Here is a 25,834-nt window from a genome sequence, read left to right as displayed (position 1 = left end):
CATGCTTGGGATTGTGTCTTTCAGTGGTTTTCAGTGGGGACGTCTGGGGGATTTGCATGGGAGAGTGAGTGCAGTACTGTGGGGATGAGGACAGCAGGGAGACCCAGAGGGGTGACCACTACAGGGGGAGTGAAGGGCCTGAGCCGGCGTTGCTGAAGATGGAGGTGGCTGCCTGTCCTTACTGACTCCGGGTCTGCTGGAGTGTTGCAGCCGTGGAAAAGCCCCTCCCTCTATTGTTGGTACTGGCTGACCAAAGCCCGGTGGAAATTAAGAAATGGGGGCCTAGGCTATATGTCCTGTTGGGGCCAGGGGAGCTTGGAGTTCATTCATGGGAGGAGGGGTCTGGGAACGGAGCTGCTTGAGCACTGAGCCGGCCAGGAGACAGGCAGCAGCCGCACACTCCTTACCATCGGGAGAAGCCCCGGGAAGTGCTGTCAGGCCAGCCATGGGGAAAGGTTCACAGGCTCTCACTTACATCTTTCTGGCTCTGCCAGCAGAAATAGCACCTGCCAACAACACGGAACAAGACCCAAGGGGATTTGAATTGAGGGAAGTGAGAACGGGGTGGGTGAGACTCAGGCTGATCACGAGAGAAGGGTGGATGGATGGCCAGGAGCCGCTACTGAAGCGCGGTTGTTTCTGAGGCCAGTGAGAGAGACCGCCTCTATCCCCATCTAGATTTTTTTTTTTAAAGGAGCTAGAAAATGTTCCAGGCAGTGAGCAAAGTATTTTATTTGTCATTTTAAATTTTGTATATAATACATGAATATATTCTCAGAGTAGAACAGTACAGGTGAAGCTTATCTCCAGGACCCTCCTCGAACTTCCTGCCTTCCGCCCCCAGGGCAGTTGGTGATTTTGGGTGGGCGGGTGCACAGCCAGTTCACTCTGTGTCACTCCTCCTTTGTCAGGGAATACAAGGACAATGCTTTGCTGGCTCAGCTAATCCAGGACAAGCTCGATGCCTACAAAGCCGATGACCCAACGATGGGAGAGGTAAGTCTGGACTTGATCCCGGTGGCTGTCTCGCCAAGTGACCACAGTGTCTGTGTGGCGGTCCTGGGGACAGCGCTGTGGCTCACAGCATGCGCATGGGTGCTTCTGTTCCCGCACACTGGACTCTGGTGACATGCTTGAGCCCTTGGGTCTGGGGGATACAGATTTGGCTCAGTGTAGCCAAGGTGCCAAGCCTGTTTCTGTTGAGATGTTCCCAGTGTTAGTACTGGAAGTCCTGCGTCCTGGGAACCCCCTCAATAGTGCAGTATCAAAGCCAGAAAATTGATGTTGGCACCATCTCAGCCCTTAATCACATCCAACTAGTTTGTACGTGTGCTCGCATGTGTGAACAGTTCTGTGTGATTTCATCACATGTAGAGACTCACGTAACCCCCACTGCAGGCAGGACCCAACTGTTCTATCACTATCATAAACTTAAAACTGGAAGTCCCAGGTCCTAGGAACCCCCTGGGTCACCCAGGCAGACTGGATGGTGGGTCACCTACTTATAAGTAAATCCAGGTGGTGCTATCTTTCATAAGCTTACCTCGGACCCCGGGCACAGTTTTGGATTGAGTTTAAAGGACCCCTGTTAGGAAATAGATATATTGGATTTTTGCATGGTATTTACTGGTGTTTCCATCAAGCAGCAAATGGACTAGTCAGTGCTATTTTAGTAGATTTGATCTCTGAGGTCACTTCGTGGGACTGCTTTGACAGGAGGGGCAGCTGTGCCAGTGGGAGAGGCTGGAGTTGTACAGGCGGCTTGCGGAAGCTTTCCCCGTGTCTCTCCTTCCAGGGCCCAGACAAGGCGCGCTCCCAGCTCCTGATCCTGGACCGCGGCTTCGACCCTAGCTCCCCCGTGCTTCACGAACTGACTTTTCAGGCTATGAGTTATGACCTGCTGCCCATTGAAAACGATGTATACAAGTAAGTGTACAGACCAGGACGGCTTTGCGAACAAACCAAATGCTCCCCTAACCTAAGAGAAAGGATGTCTTTCATCCTCTGGAAAGCGGGTGCATTGAAATCGTCTTGCTAATAAGCCTGCAAGCTTTTCTGTGAGTTTCCCAAATCTACCTGGCATTAACAGCCAGGAGCTTGTGCCCCTTTGGGGGAGAACAAGAACTTTAGATCTTTAGTTCATGGCTCACATCACCTCAGCTCACAGCCTGCTTGAGGGTTCATATGTTGGGTGCGTGTTGTCTGTGCGAGCACATATCTTATTCAGAGTTCAAGCTTCTTGTCATGAAATATGGTGATAAAATCTATCAGTAGAAGTTTGTTACTGAGTTTTATTTGCAGAGGAGCTGTTTTCTTCATTGTAAACAACACTTTTCTTGGTAATAATCACCCTAAACTCAGTTTCTAAAAACGAATTTTTCTTTTTTTGGAAACAGACTGTATTGTCTTCATGTCATTTGTTTTATAACATGAATCATAAAGATAGTGGTTTCAAAATGAAGGTTCTAAAAATATGACTGTATATCCGTTTTCCTCCCTTTTGGTACCCGTAATTCTTGCTTTCCCCTTAGACATTTGTGATTTCACATGTAAAAATATGCCGAGGACCTGTTGCAGGCACCTGATTTTAAAACTGGAAATTTAGGTAGCACACATGTGAGGATGGTGTCAGTCCGTCCCAGGAAGGAGCAAGCATAATCTTTGTTGATTCCTTATAAGTAGCTCTGAACCCACCTGTATCCTGACTTGAGCCCATACCAGCTGACCCTGCAGATTTTATTTTATTTCTATTTATTTATTTATTTGACAGTGAGAGAGAGAGAGATCACAAGTAGGCAGAGAGGCAGGCGGAGGGGGGAGCAGGCTCCCCACTGAGCAGAGAGCCCGATGCGGAGCCCGATGCGGGGCTCAATCCCAGGACCCTGAGATCATGACCTAAGCCGAAGGCAGAGGCTCAACCCACTGAGCCACCCAGGTGCCCCAACCCTGCAGATTTTAAAACAGAGCTTCAAGTGCATTGACTCTGGGTCTTTCCCTGCCTGAGAAACTGCTGCTGTGTCAGGTGCTGAGCCTGCACACCTGCGATGGACAATGACCCATCAGATGGTCGTAGGCCTGTGGTGGAAACATCCATGAGAACATCTGTCTGCTGAGGACTGTAAGCTCTTGTCTGTTATAAATCAGAGGGGGCTGGATGAATTTCATGGGGAATATCTCTTCCCTAGGTACGAGACGAGCGGCATCGGAGAGGCACGGGTGAAGGAAGTGCTCCTGGACGAGGATGATGACCTCTGGATAGCACTGCGCCACAAGCACATCGCAGAAGTGTCCCAGTAAGAGCCCTTGCCTCCGCCCCTCCCCAGGGACCCCAGCCAGCCCCCCAGCCCAGCTCCAGGGCTCACCCCAGAGTACAGGGCGAAACCTTTCTCCGGGTGGCAGTTGCTGATGTGCACACCCCTGGCAACTTGCGCAGAGCTGCTCAGTGGATGACATCACAGCGAGCCGACTGTGCTGATGAATCCCTTCTAATCCCAGCCCCAGCCGCACAAGCTTCACCAAGTGAGAAAACCCCCTCTGTGTTCAGGTTGCTCTTAGTATTTTTAGGAAACATCCATGGCTCTCAGGAAATGCTTTGTACACACTAAATGTTTAAAGCCAGTCCCTGGGGCGCCAGGCTGGCTCAGTCAGTAGAACATGCGACTCTTGACCTAAGGTTCATGAGTTCAAGCCCACATTGGACATGGAGCTTACTTAAAAATCAAGCAAGCAAGCAAGCAAGGAAGCCAATTTCTTCCATTGGAAGATCCAGATTCCGCTGCATCAATTTGATTTTCTTTTATATAGCTGATGGGTAATCTTCTTCCACTATTGTCATCCCTAAAATTTCCAAGCAAGAGCTGATGGGTATATATGGAACCTGTACCTTGCTCTGAAAATGTTTCAAACTCCTAAATTTTTTTTTTCTTTTTAGATTTTGTTTATTTATTAGAGAGAGAGAGCTCAAGCAGGGGTGGAGGGGCAGAAGTAGAGGGAGAAGCAGACTCCCCGCTGAGAAGGGAGTTCCACCAGACCAGTGTGGGGTTTGAGCCTAGGACCCCAAGACCATGACCCACCTACTGAGTCACTTAGGTGCCCCTAACACCTGAATGTGTTTAACACCAGATAGCAATTCTGCTTTTGCAGAAAGACATTTTATTACATTGAGTTGGTGATATCCTCAGTGTATTCACAAGAAAGAATGGGAAAATAACATAGCCTGGATAGTTCAGTTGTTCAGAAAAGTGGTCCCCAAACTTTTTGGATCACTCAGTCTTAGGAAAATGTTGCTTCCTATTTCTAATATGCAAGTTTATTTATGAATTAAGTATATAATTAATTGTAAAATATATGTTTTACAGTATATAGAAACATGAATTTAAGAAGAATAGAGTAAAATAAACATAGATAGATGTACTAATAATTTCTTCTCTCAGATAATCCCATGCACACACACGCACGCACACACACACACCCCTGAGACCCTGGTTTAGAATGTTAGTTAGGAAAGTGTTGTATCCCTCTCTCTCTTCTTCAAAAATCACTTTAAGGGGCACCTGGGTGGCTCAGTCTGTTAAGTGTCTGCCTTTGGCTCGGATCATGATCCCAGAGTCCTGGGATGGAGCCCCGCATCAGTCTGTCTCCCTGCTCAGTGGGGAGTCGCTTCTCCCTCTCCCTCTGCCACTCCCCCTCCCTGTGCTCTCCTGCTCTCTCTCTGTCAAATAAATGAATAAAATCTTTCTTTAGAAAAATCACTTTAAGTGCATACCTTACTGGCAGGGAAAGTTGCCACATGTTCCTAAAGGAAGACTCACATGGCTTCTGTAGCATCCACGTGGAGGCCCAAGGTATTGCTATGAAACTTAGCTGCCTCCTTTTGTCTTCTAGGGAAGTCACCCGTTCCCTGAAAGATTTTTCTTCCAGCAAGAGAATGAACACTGGAGAGAAGGTAAACACGTCATTTAGGCTAATCCCTGTCTTCTCTTTGGGAGCTGGCTGGCAGGGCGCCTCCTTGGGACAAGACTAGGGAGTTAGGGGGTCATCATTCCCTCTTTTTTTTTTTTTTTTTAAGATTTTATATATTTATTTGACAGACAGAGATCACAAGTAGGCAGAGAGGCCAGCAGAGAGAGAGGAGGAAGCAGGCTCCCTGCCGAGAAGAGAGCCCGATGTGGGGTTCAGTCCTAGGACCCTGAGATCATGACCGGAGCCAAAGGCAGAGGCTTTAACCCACTGAGCCACCCAGGCACCCCGCATAATGCCCTCTTTATCTAATATCACTTTGTCTTATTTTTGCCTTCAAGGTTGAGATCAAAGCCTCCATCTTTTGATGTTTGTAGAGATCTTCATTTTGTTACTCTGCAGATTAATCTTCACTATTGTAGATCGTAATTCAGTTTAAGCAAGAGAACCATGAAACCGTTTTTTAGCTTGTGGTAGAATTGGAACTCATAACTTGCCCAGTCCTCTCCTTACCCTGACTGTTCGTCAGAGGTGGCTTAGCCATCGTGGCCAAGGCAAATACAGCTCTGACTGTGTCACTCCCTTGCTTAACACCATTTGGTGACTCTGTTCCCAATAGAATCAAGTCTCACCCATGGACACACCTTACAGCACTGGGCCATTAGGCCTGCCCCCCACCCTCTTGCAACCACCACCTTGCTCCAGTCATGCCTGAGTTCCTTGCCTGGGCCTTGCCTCGTGAAGTCCTGGTCCTTAGGCTCAGGCATCATTTTCTCAGGAAAACCTTCCCCACTCCTCCCTAGACCAGTGAGGGGCCTCTATGCACTTATGCACCCACATTCATGATTTTCTGAAGTCGGAATGGCTCCTCTGCTAGACGGTAGCTCTGCAAAGGCAAGAATTTCTCTTTTTTTTGTTTGTTTTGTTCTTGTATCTCCAGCACCTAACCTGGCATATAGTGGTAATTCAGTAAATTTTTGTTGGATAAGAATGGATTTAGGTGGGCCACACAGTTTAGCAAGTAAACAGACCCCTTTTCACCTGTCAAGATGCACATCTCAGCCCTTTCCCACCTTCTTCCTACCTGTCTACACAACTGTAGCCTTCCTGCTGTGATGAAATGGGAACTCAGTTTCAAGACTACTTGAGCTGAGTATGCAGAAAAGCAGCTCAGAGAAGACCAGTTGCTCTTTCCTGGCAAAAACTATGCTCTCAGTAACTTTCTAGTCCAATAAATAAAACATGATTGCTATACTTTGGAGTTCAGTTCCCCACCTATAAGATACTCATGGTATTTGGATCAATAATTTTTTGAACCAGAGGCCTGGAAATCCAAACCCTCAGTGATCTCAGGTTTAACAGATTCATTTTGAGAATTTCTGAGCATGCTTTTGGGAAGTCTGGTGCTGGCTACTGTCCTGCCCTGTGCCCACCACCCTTGCACAGCCTCTTAGGTCAAGGCCATTGGACTGAGATTATATATTTTCCTTCCCCTTGTAGACCACCATGCGGGACTTGTCCCAGATGTTGAAGAAGATGCCCCAGTACCAGAAAGAGCTCAGCAAGGTACGACGATCCCAAAGAATGGATTTGAATCTTGAGGATATCAGCAGTTGCAGTAAGACCTCTCAGAGCCTCACTGACTGATACATTGAAATCCACAGGTTTTTAATCAAATTCCAGTTTTACTAGGAAAAGCTGAAAGGCTGGATAGCTTATTTGCTGTGACTTTCTTTCCTCCTCTTCATCTTTGTCTCTCTATATCCTTCAGTTCCTCACATCACAGGCCCCTACTCTGGGCTGCTTGAGCGTGTTCATGACGTGGCAGCTGGCCTCCCCCGGCATGAATGACCTGAGGGAGAGAGCCAGGAGGGAGTCACAGAGCCTTTTCCATCCTGACCTGGGGTGTCCTACATCATGTCCTCCATACTCTCTGTTAGAAGCAAGTCTGAATCCCACTGATGCCCAAGGAGGGAGGAGTTAAGCTCCACCTCCCAGAAGGAGGGCTCTCCAAGAACTCGTGGACACACTTAGAACCATCATACCACCCCATCCCCATAAAAGATTCCTCCCTCCACTTGCCTCCTTGAGAATGTGGCTTGTCCCCCTCTCTCGACACACAGAATTTTCTGTCATGATGTTTGCCTTCCTGCTGGAATGCACATTTTATCTCCTTTATGAGGCTGGCATCTCCCCGTTGCACTGCCTAGTGTTTATACGTAGTAGGAGCTCAGGAAATATGGCATAAGCCAGTGAGTGATTTCTTGATCACACATTCTCTGCTTTTTCCCAGTATTCGACTCACCTGCACCTGGCTGAGGATTGCATGAAGCATTACCAAGGCACTGTGGATAAACTCTGCCGGGTAGAGCAGGTAGGAACCTTTCCTTCTCTTTCTGCCATGCCCATTGACCCAGCTGAATTGTAACGTCTGACCTTGAACATCCTGCAGAATCATAGGATATAGAAGTCTACTAGATCACGTTGTCTCAACTCTGGAGCCAATCAGTGCACTTCCGCTCTCAATGGTAGGGACTAGATTGGTCTGGAATGCTGTGTCATTTGGATTTTGCATGTCTGACTTTCTACTGGCTCCCCGGAATGTCTAGAGAGATAAATGGATCTCTGAACCCTATACTGACAAGGCCGGCTGAGTTTTATATTCTGAGTGTATTTTTCTCCTGCCATGGCCACACCAGCTTTGGAGACCTAGATGCTGAGAAAAGCTAGTGCAGTAGCATGTTAGAAACTCACTCACAGCCTCCCTGATCACGATTAGGACTGAAAATCAGCAGTTTGGGATGTGAGTTTTATCTCTGTCACTGATTTGTTTGATGTGCCTATTTCTGCTTTATTTTCCTCATCTGCAAAGGGAAATAACAATGTTGGCACATTTTCCAGGAGTGTTGTGTGGAGTCACTAAACTTGGCCTTCCGTTTTCCAAGTATGAGAACGTTCCTTAGCTAGGGCCAGCTGCTACGGCAAGGGAGGGCATTAGGTGAGCGTGAAGCCTCAGTGGGAAAGAACAGCGCGGGTTCTCGGTGTGCAGCTGAGATTTACAAATTCTGGTGTGATGTGACAGGCCAGCTTGGGTTTGTCGGACCTGTCCTGATTCACTTACGCTCTTCCAAGGGGAGGTGGCCCTGAGAGAGTCCGTCAGTTTCAAGGACAATCTTGGCAAGCACAGGGTATCCTCTCCAAAAGAACTGGATTGTCCGGAAATAGGGTATCCCTATATCAGTAAAAATGTGGTCAAGGTGAATCCTTGGCAAAGTACTTTTTTTCGGAAGTGTTCCATAGTATTTGTTGAACTTGTTACATAGAAATGGCCCTTTAGATCTAGAGTATTAGACTCGGTCCCGCTGAACAAACAACTTTGAGGCTGGTGGTAGCTCTGAGAAGTGAAGGGGTCTGGGGGCGCTCACCGTCCTCAACCCGGACAGACCACGAACTTGAGACGAGACAGTTGTGGACTCGTGGGGTCTTAGAGGTGGGAATCTTCATGAAGGCCAGTCCTGTCCCGGCTCCGGGGGGAGTGGCAGCCGCTGGCCTCTGAGAACAGAGTGAAGGGTTCTTGGTTTGCTGAGGCCACCCTCTCTGGCCCCTCCACAGCAGATCTGACCGTTGCCCGAGTCCTGAAGCGGGGCGTCCTGGTGCTCTCTCGTCTTCCTTTGCCAGCCCCTCTCTCCTCCTTCATCTGCCTGGGTTGGATTTGTGGTCCAGGAGTCCTTGTTTTCTTCCTCGCCCTAAAAGTGGTTGGAAGATTAAAAACAGGTCAAAAACCTAGAGTAGCTAAAACTCAAAAAGCATGTCTTACAGCGCCAACGGGGAGCATGGGAAGAGTCTAGCCCGGCAGCGGCCCCTTAAAATGCCAAAGCTTGTCTGGTGTGGGAAGTGCAGCTCTTTCAGCCCTGATTCCTCAGCAGGGCTTCGTACATCTAGAGGCCCCACCAGGATTGAGGCTTGACCTGAGGAGTTGGCGCAGGTACGCTGCCACTCACCCGGAGGGAGCTGCCTGCCTTCAAAGATGGCAGAAAAAAATCACGGTGGTTTCTGTTTTTGCAAAGTGAACCCTGGGGCTGTCAATACTTCTCACTGACGCCATAGGAAACAATGCTGATGACGCCAGTGCTGAGGACGGGGCGTCGTGAAGCAGAAGCCCCTACATAGGACCTTCCCCAGCCAAGGGACAAATCCCACTTACGGACCACCAACTGTCTAATAGTTCCCATCCACCAAGACTGTCCCCACACGTGGGGCCAACGTCGTGTGTTTCTGCAGGACCTGGCCATGGGCACAGATGCTGAAGGGGAGAAGATCAAGGACCCCATGAGAGCCATCGTCCCCATTCTGCTGGATGCAAATGTCAGCACTTATGACAAAATCCGCATCATCCTTCTCTACATCTTTTTGAAGAATGGTAGGAACGGTGGGACAGAGAAGCGGGAGAGGCCCTTCCTTGGGCCAACGAGGCAGGTGGGAGAGAGAAGACAAAGTGGAAAAGTAGTTTAGGAGACATGGACAGGGGATTCAATACGGAGATCCTGGGGGCTCTTTACCCCTGGGGAGATGTAAGCAAATGAGTTGCAGCTGGGGGCAATGAATTCCAGAGGGAATAAAGCTGTGGCATCCGTGGAAGGGCTGGGTGGGAGTCGGGAGAGGCCACTGACCGCAAAGCCAGTTTGTGAGGGCACGTCTCCAGATGCTTGCGTCACATCGGTAATCTCTGCCTTTAAATAGCTGATTTTTACCCACATCATAGTTGCCCATAAGTGTCTGCTATGCAGGAGATGGACACTGAGACTCTTGACTTAAGTGTGGGTGGGGTGGGCAGGGGTGGCTGGGAACCAGGAGACAGATGGAAAGAAATATAGACCATAATGGGGCAGTTGCTGTTGGTCATAGCCTGGGACAGAGTGGCTAGAATGGAATCGAAATGCTGATTTTGTCCTCATCTTGTAGTAAAGTTGATGTGGTGAAGATTCATTTCTGGTCACTCTTAGAAGAATGGGCACAGTCCCACCAAGGTGATCGGCTCTGCTTCTGACTGTGTCATCACACAGTGGCCAGGTGCGGTGACCGGGGGCTTTGTTCTCACAGGCATCACTGAGGAGAACCTGAATAAACTGATCCAGCACGCCCAAATCCCCCCGGAGGACAGCGAGATCATCACCAACATGGCTCACCTGGGGGTGCCCATCGTCACTGATGTAAGGGGCCAGCCTTGCCTATGGGGAGGGAGAGGCAGAAGGGAAGCTGTTGTCTTATCTTTTCTCCCTGATTTACTTAAGGTGACTTGTGATACACTCAACACTGAGAAAGAGAAAGCATAAAATTGGAGGGAATAAAGGCATAGAGATGTACTAAAATAGAAGTGTAACTCCCAGAACCAGGATTTGTACAGAGTCATTAAAGCTGAGCTGTTTTTTTTTTTTCTGAAACCGGCCCCAGACAGGAGTCCCGCTAGCTTCATCCTCTGGGTCTTGAGGTTAGTCTGGCTCAGCATACCTTTGCACACCCAGGTCTAGCATCTTCTGTGAGGGCAAGAACACAATGCTTAGCATCAAGCAGGTTTGCCACTTGGTCCTTCACTGGTGATGATTCAGAACCAGGCCAGGACAGGGTGTCTGGGAAGCCCAGCCACACAGCACAGGGACTCCAGAACTGGAGGAGGAGGCCTGAGCCCTCTTCAGAGCTCTCTGCTAGGAACCTCAGTGTATAGCTTCTTCCTAGGGTTGTCAGTCACACAGCAGTGCCCTAACGCCGGAGTTGAAATTGTACTTCTTTTGGAATCTTAGAGTCAAAAACTTTGTCCTGGAGTCCAGACCAGGGACCTCGAACTGGATATAGTTTGGTGTTTTTAGACCTTTGTTCACAAGAGGCACCCAAATAGGAGTGGAGATGGTTTACTTGTGCACCTGGACTGTTGAAGCAAAATCAAAGACCAAGTCCTATCTAAAGCAGCATTTTCTCCTATAATTAAAAGCAAACTCTGTTTGTAAGAATCAGGATTTTTTTTTTTTTTCCAAGATTTTATTTATTTTACAGAGACGGGAGGCAGGGAGAGAGAGAGTGTATTTGCCAGTTGGGGGAGGGGCAGACGGAGAAGGAATCTCAAGCAGACTCCCCGCTGAGCACAGAGCCTGAAGCGGGGCTCAATCCCATGACCCTGTAATCATGACCTGAGCTGAAACCAAGAGTCAGACACTTGACTGACTGAGCCTCCCGGGGCCCCACTACCAGGATTTATCTGAATGCCACTTAAATGTTTGATCCACATTTGTCATTTTTAATGGCTTTAAAGAACCAAGTTTGCTCCAAGTTCTTGGGCAAAAGCCTAAGAGGCACATGCTGAACTTTTCCAGGAAAACCCCTCCCACTTTGTACTCTGCCTGTGCTGACTCTCGGAAGGAGTCCTCAGGAGCAATTTCCAAGGGCCAGCAAAGTCTCAGGGGCCCAAATGACCCATGACTCCATCTAATCTCACATGTGTTTGCCCTCAGTCCACACTGCGCCGTAGGAGCAAGCCAGAGCGGAAGGAGCGCATCAGCGAGCAGACCTACCAGCTCTCGCGGTGGACTCCGATCATTAAAGACATCATGGAGGTCAGCAAGGAAGGGCTGTGTGGGTGTGGGGGCGATAGCCAGGGCCAGGGCTCTTCACGTCCAAGCCTAGAGGCTGTGGCTTCACCTGCTGTGGGGCGGCAGGGATAGCTTGGGCTTATCTGTCCAGGAGGATTTGTATCCGATCTTAGGGCTCTTTTAGGCCCCACAGCCTTGTCCTGAGGGTTTAGGAAGAGGTTATTAGATGCAGACCCCCATGACCCCTATGACATAGCCCCATAGTAGAGACCCCTCGATGGTGCTGTATCCAAAGAACCAAACACATCCCAGCATGTACACGTCAGATGGGTAGCAGGTGCCTCTCCAAGGGTGCAGGTGTGGAGTGGCCTTAGGGATGCGACCTGAGCCAGTCCTTCCCTAAGACTCCGCATCAGTCAGGGACCCCACAGGCGTGTTTCTGCCTCTGCTCTTCTGTTCACATCCATCCCTTGCCTGTGGTGCTCTCCCTCTCCACTTCTGAGCCCTGCCTTCCTTCAAAGTCCCCGTCAGCTCTGACTGTTCCCACACACTGCCCCTGTCTGACCGCCCAGCACCACAGAGGCTGCCCCCGTCTCCTGTAGTGTGTGTCGGGGATACCCTTTACGTATACGTATCCGTTCAGTGTTTGGCGTCAGCTTTTTATACCTCGACCTCTGCCTTCACCTCGTGTCCTTTGGCTCAGTGCCTTGCATATAGTACATGTTTCGTATTTGTGAATGTGAGTTGTCCTTCTGCTCTCTGTTTGTAGCTCAGAGAAACCCTGCTTAGAATCCTGCCTCATAGATCTCTGGCGTGGGTCTTGGAGCTACGCTGTCCAGCTCCTGCTCTCTATAGGTGGACAAGACTGGGGTCCTGACAATGAAGGGTCTTTCCCAGAATTCCTTTGTCAATTCAAACAGTCCATGTTCCTGCTGACTTATATGTTAAAATAAGTATATTTTAAATGTGTGTACTGAGTCAACTTCCTATTTTTATTTTATTTATTTATTTATTTATTTTTAAAGATTTTATTTATTTATTTGACAGAGAGAAATCACAAGTAGTCGGAGAGGCAGGCAGAGAGAGAGAGAGGAGGAAGCAGGCTCCCTGCTGAGCAGAGAGCCCGATGCGGGACTCGATCCCAGGACCCTGAGATCATGACCTGAGCTGAAGGCAGCGGCCTAATCCACTGAGCCACCCAGGCGCCCCAACTTCCTATTTTTAAACCCACAATCCCAAAGGATGGGTGAACATGAACATCTAGAAACCAATCACATTTCTTTGCAGTGTAATTAAAGCCCACCCCTCTGTCTCATGTGCTCCTTTGTCCTCTGCTTCCTTTTCCTTCCCCTCCCCCCAGCCCCCTGAAGACATGTGTAGGCTTCACATGGTAGCTGTTAAGAGGAGTGGAGATTTCTAGGCAGCAGGAGGTGCATAGCTGGAATCCACCCACCACATAATTAAACCCTTGGAAAACTGAAGGTGTAAGGTTTGGTCTTGCCTGTGAGATTCTGCCTGTGCCTAGATTCTACAAGACTGAAGGCAAGTGTCAGGATTTTTTTGGACAGAATGCGGCATCCGCACCTCACATAGAATATAAAAGAAAAAGAAAAAACAGAAGAGAATCAAGGAAAATTAATGTGGTCTGGTTTTGCTTAAGGTTATTTTTTTTAATAATCTCTGCACCCAACATGGGCCTTGGATTCAGGACCCCAAGGTCAAGAGTCGCCTGCTCTTCCAACTGAGCCAACCAGGCTCCCCACTGCAGTTTTTATTTTTTAAACTTCTCTTAAAGAAGCAGACCTGTAGACTGATCTCAGTGCACCAGACTGTTGTAGAGCGTCTGGCCCTGCGGAGCACAACACGAGGCATCTGCAACGGGCAGCAGGGCGGGGGAGCTCTGGTCGTTGCAAACTTGGCCGTGTCACTGTGCTAAGGGACTTGTTCTTTGAATCATCTTGCCTTGGTTCTGTCAGCCCTTCTCAAACAAATGGCAAAATCCAAAGATCTGTCTCTTTTCTTTCCAGGACACTATTGAAGACAAACTTGATACCAAGCACTACCCTTACATCTCTACGCGCTCCTCTGCCTCCTTTAGTACCACCGCAGTCAGGTGAGTGAGAACCCTGAGCCAGTGAGGGGGAGAAGTGGGACCATCTCTGGTACATTGTCAGCCACAGGGTAGTTCTGTTAGGAAGCAGCAGTATCCACAGGAACCCTCCCACTGCTTCTCATCACAGCCGGAGCGCAGGCCCTTCACCCTCCGGCTCCCACTCCACTCTGACTCATTCCTTACTCCTCCCTTCGTTCTCTCCACTTCTGCCATGCTAGCTTCCTTCTCTGCATACAGGCTTACTTCTGCCTCAGGACCTTTGCACTTGCTTTCCCCTCTGCCTGAAATGATCTGTCCCCAGTATATCTACTGGTATATCTACGTGGCTTGCCCCTTATCTCCTCCACCTTCCCTAACTATCCTTTTAGACATTACACTACACCAGTGTTCCTAGCTGCACTATTCATAACAGCTCAAAAGTGGAAACCACCCAAATTTCCTTCAACAGATAAATGGGTAAACAAAACATGGTGTGTCCATACAATGGAATATTACCCAGCCAAAGAAAGGAATGAAGCACTGACATGTGCCACAACATAGGTGAAGCCTGGAAACACTATATGAAGTGTAAGAAGCCAGTCACAAAAGTCCACACGTTGAAATGTCCAGAGTGGGCAAGTCTGTAGAGACAGAAAGTAGAAGAGAGATTGCTGGGGATGGGGAGTGACTGCTAATGGGTATGGACTTTCTTTCTGGGGTGATGAAAATAGCCTGAAATTGACTGGTGACGGTCCATGGTTCCGTGACTGTACTGAAGGCCACCGAATTGCACGTATCGAATGAGGGAATCGCAGGACGTGAATGATCTCTCAGTAAAGGTGTTATAGAAAATAAAGAAAAAAAGTGCTAGCCTCCCCCCAGTACCTCGTCTCCCCTGTTACTTTTCTGTCCGCTCCGTAGTTTAAACCAGCACGACATCAAGTGTTTGCGTTTCTCTTGTTTACGGCCAATCTCCCCCAGCTAGAATGTCAGCCTTGTGAGAGTGAGGATTTGTGTTGCTAAAACAGAGCCTGGCACAAAGTAGATGCTCAGTGTGTTCTGCTTTCACTTGTGATGAGTTACTTCTAGAGTTAATTAAGAAGGGGATGAACACGTGGTCTGCACAGAGCTGCATTTCTCCGAATCATTCTTGATGGATATGTAGATGGTGGAAGTGTGGATGCCTTGGGTTTACTGGGTTTACACACCTGGTGGTGCTCAGACGTTTCAGCTTGGAGTTGAAAGTAGATTGCAATCCATGCTTCTTTCCCCGGGTTCTCCAGCACTCCATCTTCTTGGTCACTCACGGCATCTTCCAGGATCTGTTTTCAGAAGCATGTCCTCTTTTTCCCCTCCTTGCCGAGCCTCGGGAAGCCTGCTTTGCTCTGTGATGAGCCTTGAAGGCTTTTCGCCTCCAGGCTCTTCCTGACCTCTCTCGTCCGTGTGGTCCAGGCTGTTCCCTGACCCAGAGCAGCACCTTTCCTGGGGTGGCAGCCGGCCAGGGTGCCGCTGTTTTTCTCCAACAGCGAGAGCCTGGTGTGGCTCCTGGCAGCTGCCAGTGAACACCTGAGCTTGGAACAGGAGCTCGCAGCTCCTAAGAGGGCGTGCCGGGGCCCTGGACTAGCATGCCCTGCCGGATGACCTCCCCATGCTCCCTGCTCGTGCTCTGCCTGCCCGTCTTCTCTCTTGCCTCCCAGCCCTCACTTTCAGACCTTATCCCGGGCTGAGGCTGGAGGCCCACGTGGCCCCTGTGGCATTGCGCATCCCCTCTGACACCAGTGGAGGCCGGATGTTGATTGCCAACGTCGGGGTGAAATTCAAAATTCCCGGTAGTGCTGCAGTGAGGCGGGCTGACGGTGGCAGGCTGTCAAAGGATTCTCTCTCTGGGTTGACCCCCAGCACCTTCAGGATTGGAAAGTGACTTTAATGCTGTCAAGAGTCAGGGATAAGGGTGGAAATTTCAGTAGAGACTCGCTCTCCTTGTTTTTCTTTTTGTTTTGTTTCCCCCATTTTCTTAACCTGGAAGCAACTCATTTCTCGTTATTTCTAAGGATAAGGTGAACACTTTCTAAGAGAAGCCCAGGGGCAGGGGAACCCCTCTGGGAACCGTCCCACCACTGAAATGCCTTTCAGGGGCAGCTCAGTGTCCCATCTCTTGGGAAGACTTCTTCAGTGAGGCCCAAATGGTGCTAGAAGGCCCTCCCCTGTGTGTGTCCCGGTAGCACTGAGCTCCCCTGTGTGTGTCCTGGTAGCACTGAGCTCCCCTGTGTGTGTCCTGGTAGCACTGAGCTCGCCTGTGTGTGTCCCGGTAGCACTGAGCTCCTTGGTAGCACGATCCCAGCCTGCTTCCTCCTCCCCACCCACCCCAGTTAAGCTGCGAGCTCTTGGTGGACACAGCTGACTCGCCCTCAGGTTGCCACCCCGGTGCTGGGGGAGACCGTGGCCTGTGCTCAGTGCGGGAATCCGCATCAACCTGAAGACGGCCCGTGTCTCCGTCGTCACCGCTCACTGCCGGCAGAGTGTCCCAGACACGTCCAGAAACCTGTACGCTCGAGAGCAGAAGCTCCTCAACCACCGTGAGGGGCGAAGCTGTGGGATGTAACACGTCAAACTTTAAAGCTAACTTGAGCCTGCCTGTCGCCTGTATGTTTCCAAGAGAGTGACAGGCTTACAGCATGGGCCGCCAGACCCTCTGATAACGTGCACAGCGGCTCAGCTGGACCAACACTTCTACTACTCTGTTCCGGTCACTGGTGTGCAGACGAATGTGTGAATAAGTCATTGAGGTATGGAATACTAAATACTTCAGTGCAGATAAACATAATTAATCTCTCTCTCTCTCTCCCTCTCTCTCCCTCCCTCCCTCTCCTCTTTTCCCTCTCCCCGGGACCCCAGCGCCCGCTATGGGCACTGGCATAAGAATAAGGCCCCAGGGGAGTACCGCAGTGGTCCCCGCCTCATTATTTTCATCCTTGGGGGCGTGAGCCTGAATGAGATGCGTTGTGCTTACGAGGTGACCCAAGCCAATGGAAAGTGGGAAGTGCTAATAGGTGAGTGGGGGCGTGTACTCCCGACGGAAGGGGCTGCTTCATCGCACTCTGACCCATTCCATGCTTCGGTGTTTCATTCTGTCTTCGATTCTCCATTGCCCCTGCAAAACTTAGTCTCTAGCCACGTTTGTGGACAGCCGCAGCTAAGGGGCCAAGGGTTCTTTCCTCCTGTCTGCACTGGGTCTCGTGATGCGAGGCAGCTGCAAGCGGTGGGGAGCGCCCGATCACAGACTCCAACACGCCCAGACTCCCGTCCCTGCTCGGCCACTGCCAAGTGGGTCACCTTGAGCAAGTGCCCCACCTCTGGGTGGACCGTGATTTCCTTACCCAACCCAGCGGGGTTAAGAACACCCACTTATAATAAGCCTTACGCTGAGCCTGAGGTGGGACTTTGCATTTTCCTAGCATTGGGCCTCATATCCAGAAGATGCTTAATGAATGGAAGGTAAATTTTCGCCCCCTCCTTTACGTGTCAGTTGGAGACGGACAGACACAGCGTGAGAGCAGATATTGCCCGAAACATACTGCCCGACTGCCGGACTCTGCGAAGGGGCCCCGCCGCCTTACAGTTCCTACCACTTCTAGGTCGGCCGTACCCTTTCTGGTGTTTCCTTTCAAGAAGAAAGGAAGCAACTCATTAGAGCTGAATTAAGGCGGTGGAAGACTTTACTGCTTTCCACAGTTTCTAGGGCTGGCAGGGGAAGAGCAAGCTGAGAAAAATCATGCTTTCTCTCAATGCCTTTTTTGGCCCCATCTTGCCCTTAACAAAATGGATTACACCTGCCCAGGGAGCCTCTTGACCTTGATTGACTAAAGGCTGTCAGCACATACTGCCCTAGCCTTTCCCTCACCTCTACAAGCTGTGTCCATTTTACACCTCTGCTTTGGGGCAACCCGGTCACAGTGCCCCCCAGCTCTCAGAGTGACCAGGTTCTGCAGACCAGTCCATGTGGCCATTCCCAGGTGTGTCAAGATGGACCTCGCACTGTCGACCCCTTTCTAGAGACCACCATTCAGTGGAGAGATTGGACATCCTCTCCTCCCCCTCCCCACTCCCTGGAACTTCCCCACCTGGTCACTACTTCTCCCTGTACTGTTTTCTCCTTTTTGTTACATGGACCCCGTGATAAAGCTATCTCCTACTCGTGTGTGTGTGTGTGTGTGTGTGTGTGTGTGTGTGTTGCATGCACACGTCTGATAATTTTCAGCTCAAATGCAGCTTTCCTGGGCAGAAGCTGTCACAGCCAGGCTTTGATGTAAATCTCCCACTTCGACTTTGGTCCTGACTGGCAGTTCCCTGTTGGGGGGGCGGAACCCCGGGGAGAGAAAGTTGCCCTGATTCACAGAGCGGCCTTGCGCAGACAGCTGACGTCCACAGCGTGGCCTCACCCGCTTTGTGCATGCCGGCTGTCCTGGAGGCCTGTGTGTGTGTGCGCGTGCTCGCGTCCTGCTTTCTCGTACCTCATTGGCTGCATAAAATGTAGGCCTGAGTTGGCATGTTCCTATAACGTACCGTTGTTCAAGCAGTCAGCTGGACTCTGTTCTCCCGCAGGTTCTACTCACATTCTCACTCCCACCAAATTTCTCATGGACCTGAGACACCCCGACTTCAGGGAGTCCTCTAGGGTATCTTTTGAGGATCAGGCTCCAACAATGGAGTGAGAGCCAAAGAAACAAAGTAAAAGCAGCTTATTACAGAAAAGAAACTCTTCCATTCTGAAGGGTTTTCTTTGATTATTCCGTCACACTTTTTCTTTCTTTTTCCCTTTTTAGTTTATTTATTTGATTTTTCTTTCAACAAGAAAATGCTTGCAGTTCTTAACACCGATTGAAAATGTGTCCGGTGCTGCCTTCACAGACCCTGCCACGAGAGCCTCTGGGCCCCGGCCTGCCAGCTCACTCGGGCCCTGCGTCACCTGCTACTCAGGCAGTGCCGCCCCCTGGGTTTTAATCCGAAAGTGCTCGTAACTGCTGCGACCAGTCCTTCAGAGGAGCTGAAGCTGAGGGAGGCCGGAGGCGTGTGTGGCTTGCGAGCCTGCCGGCCCCTGCCTTGGGGATGGGGACCAGGCAGGGGACACATAGCATCCCGCCTTTGGGGGTGGGAACTAGAGCGTGAGGCCTGCAGGCATTCGAGGGACCACCCTCAGAAGGCAGAGGTCCAGTAGAGACATCCGCAGGCACCCGATCATGAAGGAGGCTCGTTGGAGCGCGTCAGAGCGTGTCAGAAAAAGGACCTGGAAAGTCCTTTTTCCCAGGACAGGCACTCAGCTCGAGGAACAGTTTCTAAGCGGTGATGGGGTCACAAGCCACTGTGTACTTGGTGAACCCCAGCCGCCACTGGAAAGCTCAGGTCTCATGTTGGTCTGGGGGAAACGGCCCTTAGTAGTCACTGACCCTTTCAGTGATCGCTTTTATTTTCATTCTCCTGTGGATTTTCCCCAGAGCTGAGTCATCATAGCCCCCTCTCCCACTGAAGTCTCTTCGTGAGATCTGAGAATCTTTTGGTTAAAACCCGTTCCTCACACAGTGTGCTGTTCGAGGGACTGTGCCTTCTCTCTCCTACCATGCTTGTGCCTTTACCTGTTACCCAGGAAGCCCGTGTCTGTCCGGGAGGTTGTCTAGCTTTTGTTCTTGCCCTCACTCCCTCCTCTCTCTTGCCACCCATCCCGGGTGTGTCACGTGACAGACGGTTCCTGAAGAACTCCACTGTGGCATTAGTCACTCTGTGGCTCTTGAATGCAGTCTGGGATGAGGCCACACTCTGTGTGCCTGACTTCGGGCACTCTACTGACGGTGTTCCCGGACCCCCCATCCCTCACCCAGGCTGAGATGTGGTCCAGAGAGTCGTGGAGCAGGAGTCACCTGCGGGCAGTGGCGAGGCCGGGACCGGAGACCCAGCTCTGCCGGGAGCACCTGTGGGACTGTAGGAGGTCCCCCCACCCCCTCCCATGCACACAGTATGCAGAAAGGAGAGAGGCTGGATCGCAGGGCCCCAGGCACCTCGAGCTCTGACCATCTAATTCAGTAATTCAGCTCGGGGGCCTCAGTCTGCAGGCCCGCACTCATGCATTTGCAGTCTGATGAACTTCAGGGGACTGGGCCATCAGAACCATGACCAGGAAGCACCAGAAGCGTGCTTGTTTGTGTAAAGAGAACGTGCTTGGGCCAAAAAAGGACTCGCTTTAAAGGTCGGAACAGGCAGCTGTGAAGCTTATCTCCTCTTTCCTCCCTGTGGCTGAGAGGGGGCTCCCCCGGGCAGGAGTGGGGGAGAAGCTGCCGGTGGGATGGCCATGGCTCTGGGCTGCCCCCCCCCCCCGCTGTCCTGCCCAGCTGCCTTCCCCTAGAAAGTGCAGCCAGTAGGTGGTGAATAAAAGCAATTGTTAAAAAATAGTCATTGTTTAAAAAAAAAAAGTCATTGTTCAGAAGAAGTACCTTGGTCGGTTGGTAATCAGAGACATCTGGTTCTGTGTACAGATGGCAGGGGGGCGATCGGCATTCGCTGCAGGATGTATTTTAGGACTTACAGGACAGATGCTGAGTCTGGCTGCAGCAGTGGCAGACCCCTTACAGGGTCTGAAAGACTCAAACCCAGATCCCAGGCGCTCCTGCTAGGATTTGCTCTGGGAGTCCCTGCTTCAGAAGCATCCCGTCCCTTGCAGGCTGGTTTCCTCTGTTTCGTGTTCAGTCAGCACAGAGGATCCTGGCTGCTGTCTGAGCAGAGAACACGAATAGACTCGAGTTGTATACTCTTGGCTTCTGGAATGCTTTGGGCGGGGGCAGAGTTGTGTTTTAGCGTTCTGTTAGGAAAAAGCAAGACAAGGACCCCTAATCCCGGGGAGGTTGGAAGGCAGGTAAAGATAGCACTTGACCCCTTCTGTTTTGACTATGCAGGTGACCAAAGACGAACACAGTGCAGGACAGGCGAGGGCAGGGGTTGTCTCCTGTCAACGTCAATGTCTGCAGTGACTTAGCTTCTAAGAGATGAGTTTTCCCACTCAGCAGTGGGTCAGGGTGTCCCTGGTGGACCCCGCTTGTGGCTACCAACACCCCCTCCGTCCTCTGGCGCCTCTCTTCCCCAGGTGCCGGGTGAAGGGAGCTGGTATGGTTAGCCGAAGTGCCCAGAGGCACCCAAGACTCACCTTAATCCCTTTAATCACTCGTCTCTCCATGTTGTCCAGAAGGGAAGTCTTTGCATTAGACCGTCACCCCCAGCTCTGGGGGGTTATGTTAGAAGTAGCAATCCCAAGGGAATGTCCAAGTTGCCATCCGAAGCCAGCGGAGGCGCTCCGAGAAGCTGTTACACAGCACTTGCCCTTGGGAGAAAGTTTTTGTTTTTTTACATTGAATGTTTTACTTTATTCCCAATTGGGAATCAATTGGAGTCAAGTCTCATTTTTCAGTGGGACTCAAATTTGAATGTGAATTCAGAGCCAGCCCATCGCCCAGCTGCCATTTAAGCATTCACTTGCACGTCCCCTGCTGGGGCCAGGAGCCCAGGTGCCCAGAGCTGAGACCAGTGGCATGGGTTCTGGGCCTGGCCGTGCCACCGAAGGGCCACAGACAAGCCCTCACTTAGGGCTTCATTCTCCCATCTTTAGGATGTGGAGTGGACCGGAGCTTGGTTCCCAAGCCTGGCAGATCGTCGGACTCCCCTGGGTTGCTCTGAAATGTACACATTGCCTGGTGCCTCCCTGGGTCGTCTGGGTTCGTAGGTCCGTTTTGGCCAAAGCCTGGAATGCCTAGACCGGCCGATCTCTAAGAACACTCTGAATTTCAGATTCTCTTAGGAAAGATCTTGTCCTGGCAGAGCTCACTGTGTCTGGGCCACAGTGCTGCCTTCGGTGTGACTGTGTTTGGAGACCAGCGTTCAAATTTCTCAGTCTTATGGTTACAGAGCATAAGAGGGACCCTCAGAGCAGTTGACCCCCCATGTGATTCTGGAGGGTCTCCCTGGTCAGCTTCCCGGGGGTTCAAAACGTGGGTTTGCAGCGTGTGGGTCACAGGGTCACCCAGCTCTGTGTGCAGAGTTTGTGGTGGTGAAAATCTTGACCAAGGTATTAGAACAATACAGGTGATTGGGTGACAAAAGTTAGCTCTCAGGTGACTCAGATTAACACCAGCCAGTCTTAAAGACACCCACTGAATCTGGGCCCAGGAATTCCCAGGCCTGTTGCAGAGAAACTTCTCTCAGTCAGACTGGGAACACCAGATGGTCAGCTGTCAGATAGTAGAAAGCTCTGGGAGCATGGGTTCCTTAACCCTTTTCGGCCTCCCTGAGATCTTGAGTTTGCATGTAAGCAAGGCAGGGAGCATTCTGGGATGGGCATCTGACCAGAGGCTCCCTTTTGATTTTTCCAGTAAATCGAGACTTCTGCCTTGTTTCCTGGAACTCAGATGGATGGTGTGGAGGGCGGGCATTAGGGACGGTTTCTCTGGCAGGCGCACTCTTACTGCCTTTACCGGGAAAGACCCCAAGTTAATCTCGGCACAAAATATCCAGAGGCTTTCTAGAGGCACAGACTGCATGGAGTTGAGATTTGGAAGGCCCTCGCTCTGGCAGTAGTTCGCTGTTAAGGATTTGGCAGTGTTTGTTCCTGTTTTCTCGCTCGGGGAGTAGCCTTTGACCTTCTTTAGGACACCGAGGAAGATGAGTAAAGTCGCAGAAATGAGTCTGCTTTTGGTAGGTTTCAGGGAGGTCTGCAGAGCAATGGGTCAGCTTTCGAGGGCAGGGGCTGCTGCGGGCTATAAGTCCTCACTCGGGGCGGTGACAGGTGGCTAGGGCTTGAACTATTGTAGATGGGACGTTGGAAGAAGCCCCTTATGCCAGAAAGAGCTTTCCAAGTTTGCTGCGGGTCTGGACGGACCAGGCAGGCAGGTTCAAGACCTGCAGTTCCAGCAGTCACGGGTCAGCTGAGCGCATAGTGGTCGAAGGCACCGGGACCCTGGTACTTGGAATCACCCCCAACCAGCCAGCCAAAGCCTTCTTTTGCTCACCCTCAGGGTGGAAATCTGGCCCCTGCAGTTTCTGTCCCCACCCCCACAGGCCCATGCCCTCGCCCGCACCTCCAGGGGGGCACATTTTCAAGTACGGCTCTTTTGTTCAGTTCTCTCCCACCGGGACCTCTTTCTTTGAAGCCCGCTGCTGCATGTGTGCCGGCCTCATGTTCACACACCGGTCACCTCTGTTCTGTTCCAGTAAAGTCCATGTCCAAGCCACACGGTCCATGCATCTTTTTTTATTGCACTTCTTAGCTCTCTTTCTCTCTCCTTATGAAAAAGGACTTCATTTATTTATTTTATTTTTTTATTTTTGCAGTAGAAGTATATCTAATTCCATTAGCTTAAGTTTTTTGCAAGCATTTCTAATCTCTTACAATGTGCGGTCTCTGCAAGGTAAGGCCTCAGGTACCCTGGCCCTTTCCCTTTCACGCCTGAGGTCCCACCCGCGAGGGCAGTACCAGCCCGCTGGATCCCCGAGGTCAGGGGCTTCCCCTGGGTGCCCTGCGCATCACTCTGTCCCTAGCAGGCACCATCCTTTCCACACACAGCCCCCTACCACCCCCGCCCCCTTCCCAGCCTTTCCCCTGCCAAATGGTTTGGAATTCCTCTCCCTGGCTTCACCTCGAGTGCAACAGAGAATCAGAAATGCAGCCGCCCCGTCCCCTGGCTGATGATGCTGAGCCCAGACGGAGAGGCGGGTTCCTTCCTTGATCTAGCCTGGGGCCCTGCCTGAGCCAGAGGATGTATTTTATTTATCTACAGCCCCCAAATGTCTCCCAGGCCTATTGTGATGTGGCCCCAACACCCTACCCCTGACCCCCTCCCTGTTTCCTCTAGACCAGGGTGTGGGTGGGGGAATGGGCGCAGAGCTGGGGAGCGGAGAGCAGGAAAGTAGACGCGGTGGGAACCAGAGCCAGCAAGCTCACTGTCTTTTCTGCCCCCCCAGGATCCACGCACATTCTCACCCCACAGAAACTTCTGGACACGCTGAAGAAACTGAATAAAACAGATGAAGAAATAAGCAGTTAAAAACATAAGCCACCCCTCCAAAAAACGAACCCTCTTCCCACAGTGCTCCGCAGCCCCTACCGCTGCCCGCCTCGGTTACTTTGCTGACCCCGTCCCTCCACTGCCTCCCCCAGCTCTGCACGCCCTGGCCGGCACTGTCGCCGCTGCGTTCTCGTGTTTAATGATGCCCTCTTCTTGTGTGAAACAAAAGAAAATAATGCATTGTGTTTTTTAAAAAGGGTATCCTCTACATGTGTCCTAAGAGGAAAGGTTCCCGCGTAAGGGACACACTGCTGGAGAAGTTGTAGAACTTTCTAGAATGAATGGACACCTTCTTCCCATTATTATGATTCCATGACCTTGTATATAACCCAGTGCGACATGCGCAAATTGCTTGAGTATGGGAAGGTAGACGTTTGGGTGTTTTACAAAATCCGTTTTGGGCTGTTCCTGGTTTTTTTTCAGGAATCACAGAGATGTCTGTTCCTGGAATATTTCAAACTGAGGATTAATCTGTTGGCTTCACTCCAGTTCTTACCCCCTCAGCCTGCTCTCATCCAGATAAACTTAGCAGTGAAAATCAGGTGACATCTTGTGAGGTTCGAGCTGGAAGCGACCTCTTAGCCTTCCCCAGAAGCTTACCATCCCCGTGCTGGGGCTGTGGGAGGGGCTGGAGGTGTTCCCATGAAGTCAGGCCTGGTGCCGGGCTGCCTGCCCAAAGCCCGTCACCACTCCCCGCCCCACCCCCCTCCTTTACAGCCTAAATCACAGTGCCCAGCGAGTGTGGAGCAAGTCCCACCAGGACCTTTGTCTCTTGGAGAAGCAGTTAGGCTGGGCTTTTTGCCAGACCCTTTCCTTCCCTGGGCACCACCCCCAACAGAGCTCCTCTTTCTCAGTGGGGTCAGCACAGGCAGAGCCCCAGGTGAGGAATGAACTAGAACGGAATCTGAGCAGAGGGCCCTTTCCTGTAGACAAAGGTCTGTGCCCCTAAGACTTCAAACCCCCCAGAAAAACAGCCCATTGGATTTATGCAGACCCTGTTCCCACTCAGATTATCCTCAGTTTAAGATACTTCATAATACTTTATTTTGTGTCGTGTGGGGTCATACGTCGTCGTGCTTGTAAGAGAAAATGATCATTTTATTCTCTGTATAAAACTTAGCTCTAAAGCAAAAATGAAAGAAGCAAACGCAGAAAGGATGTCGCGTCATCCTCCAGACTCCGCAGCTCTCCGTTCTCCGGTGGTGAGCGCACCACGTGTCCTGCTGCTGGTGTCGCAAATTATGACAGTGGAAGTCACAAAAATGTCCCCTGCCCAGCCCCCCGCTGCCCTTGAACCCCTGCAGACTGTGTGCATATTACTGTCTCGTGATGTCCCTGCAGACGTGGTGTGTGCTAGCTCCACGCGGCCGCCCGCTCTCCTTTCGGAGCGCGTTCCTCGCCCTCCCCGGTAGACGCTTCGTGGTGTTCTCTTCTCAAGGCTTTGGAATCTCCCTGGCGCACTCAGATTAGTTTTCAGGCCCCTTCTCTCTGTCTCCCTTCTCCCCATGAAGATATCCCCGTTTCCTTAGGACAGAACTGTAGGTGCTTGCACTGGTTTGTTTCTTGCTGTCACTGCTTGTTTTGTCCCCTGCCCCTGACTCGACAGGGCTCACGCTTCAGGGCCTTGTGTGTCGAACATGTTGGGTTTCCTTTCTCTGTTATTTATATAAAAATAATTTATCAAAAGGATATTTTAAAAAAGCTAGTCTGTCTTGAAACTTGTTTACTTTGAAATTCTCAGAATCTCAGTGTTGGAAAGTATTGAAGCACAAACATGTATCATCTCCGTACCGTTCTGTACTAAAGCGCTCGAGTCTAATAAATCAATCAGTCAGCACCCATTCATGGTGTCCGCGATGGCTCCTGGTCTGGCTTTGCTCTGGAGAGTTGAAGGAGGAAGGCTTCTCCGGTGGCCTGTTTCAGATGAGACTGCCACCCCGGCTATGGCCCCAAGTCTTCTGGACCCCAGTCAGCATCGCTCACGTTAGGATCTGTAATGGTCTCCCTTTCAAGGACAGTTCACAAAGCTTGCCTTGGGCCCTGGGCAGCAACAGGGCACTGCTTGTGGCCAAGGGAGCTCTTTCTGGTCTTATTTGTCCTTA

General features: G+C 50.8%; 1 protein-coding gene across 2 annotated transcripts in view; it reads left to right on the top strand.

Moving 5' to 3' along the window:
- Nucleotides 1–25,573, top strand: part of STXBP1 (syntaxin binding protein 1) — a 73,960-nt gene extending 48,387 nt beyond the window's left edge. The window contains exons 8-20 of one of the 2 annotated variants that reach the window (XM_059410758.1): nt 912–996; nt 1,796–1,926; nt 3,186–3,293; nt 4,885–4,945; nt 6,460–6,525; nt 7,253–7,333; nt 9,241–9,379; nt 10,060–10,169; nt 11,463–11,564; nt 13,568–13,653; nt 16,528–16,682; nt 18,235–18,360; nt 23,629–23,811. In XM_059410758.1, coding sequence (XP_059266741.1) covers nt 912–996; nt 1,796–1,926; nt 3,186–3,293; nt 4,885–4,945; nt 6,460–6,525; nt 7,253–7,333; nt 9,241–9,379; nt 10,060–10,169; nt 11,463–11,564; nt 13,568–13,653; nt 16,528–16,682; nt 18,235–18,344 — 1,234 coding nt within the window. In that variant the 3' untranslated portion in view covers nt 18,345–18,360; nt 23,629–23,811. Of the gene's footprint in view, nt 1–911; nt 997–1,795; nt 1,927–3,185; nt 3,294–4,884; nt 4,946–6,459; nt 6,526–7,252; nt 7,334–9,240; nt 9,380–10,059; nt 10,170–11,462; nt 11,565–13,567; nt 13,654–16,527; nt 16,683–18,234; nt 18,361–23,628 lie in introns of both variants that reach the window. The other variant, XM_059410759.1, reaches the window with a different exon arrangement.
- The last annotated feature ends 261 nt before the right edge of the window (nt 25,574–25,834 follow it).

Source organism: Mustela nigripes, chromosome 9, assembly GCF_022355385.1.
Source record: "Mustela nigripes isolate SB6536 chromosome 9, MUSNIG.SB6536, whole genome shotgun sequence".
Taxonomy (NCBI): domain Eukaryota; kingdom Metazoa; phylum Chordata; class Mammalia; order Carnivora; family Mustelidae; genus Mustela; species Mustela nigripes.
Note: the sequence above shows the minus strand (reverse complement) of the source record. Positions and strands in the feature narration are given on the sequence as shown.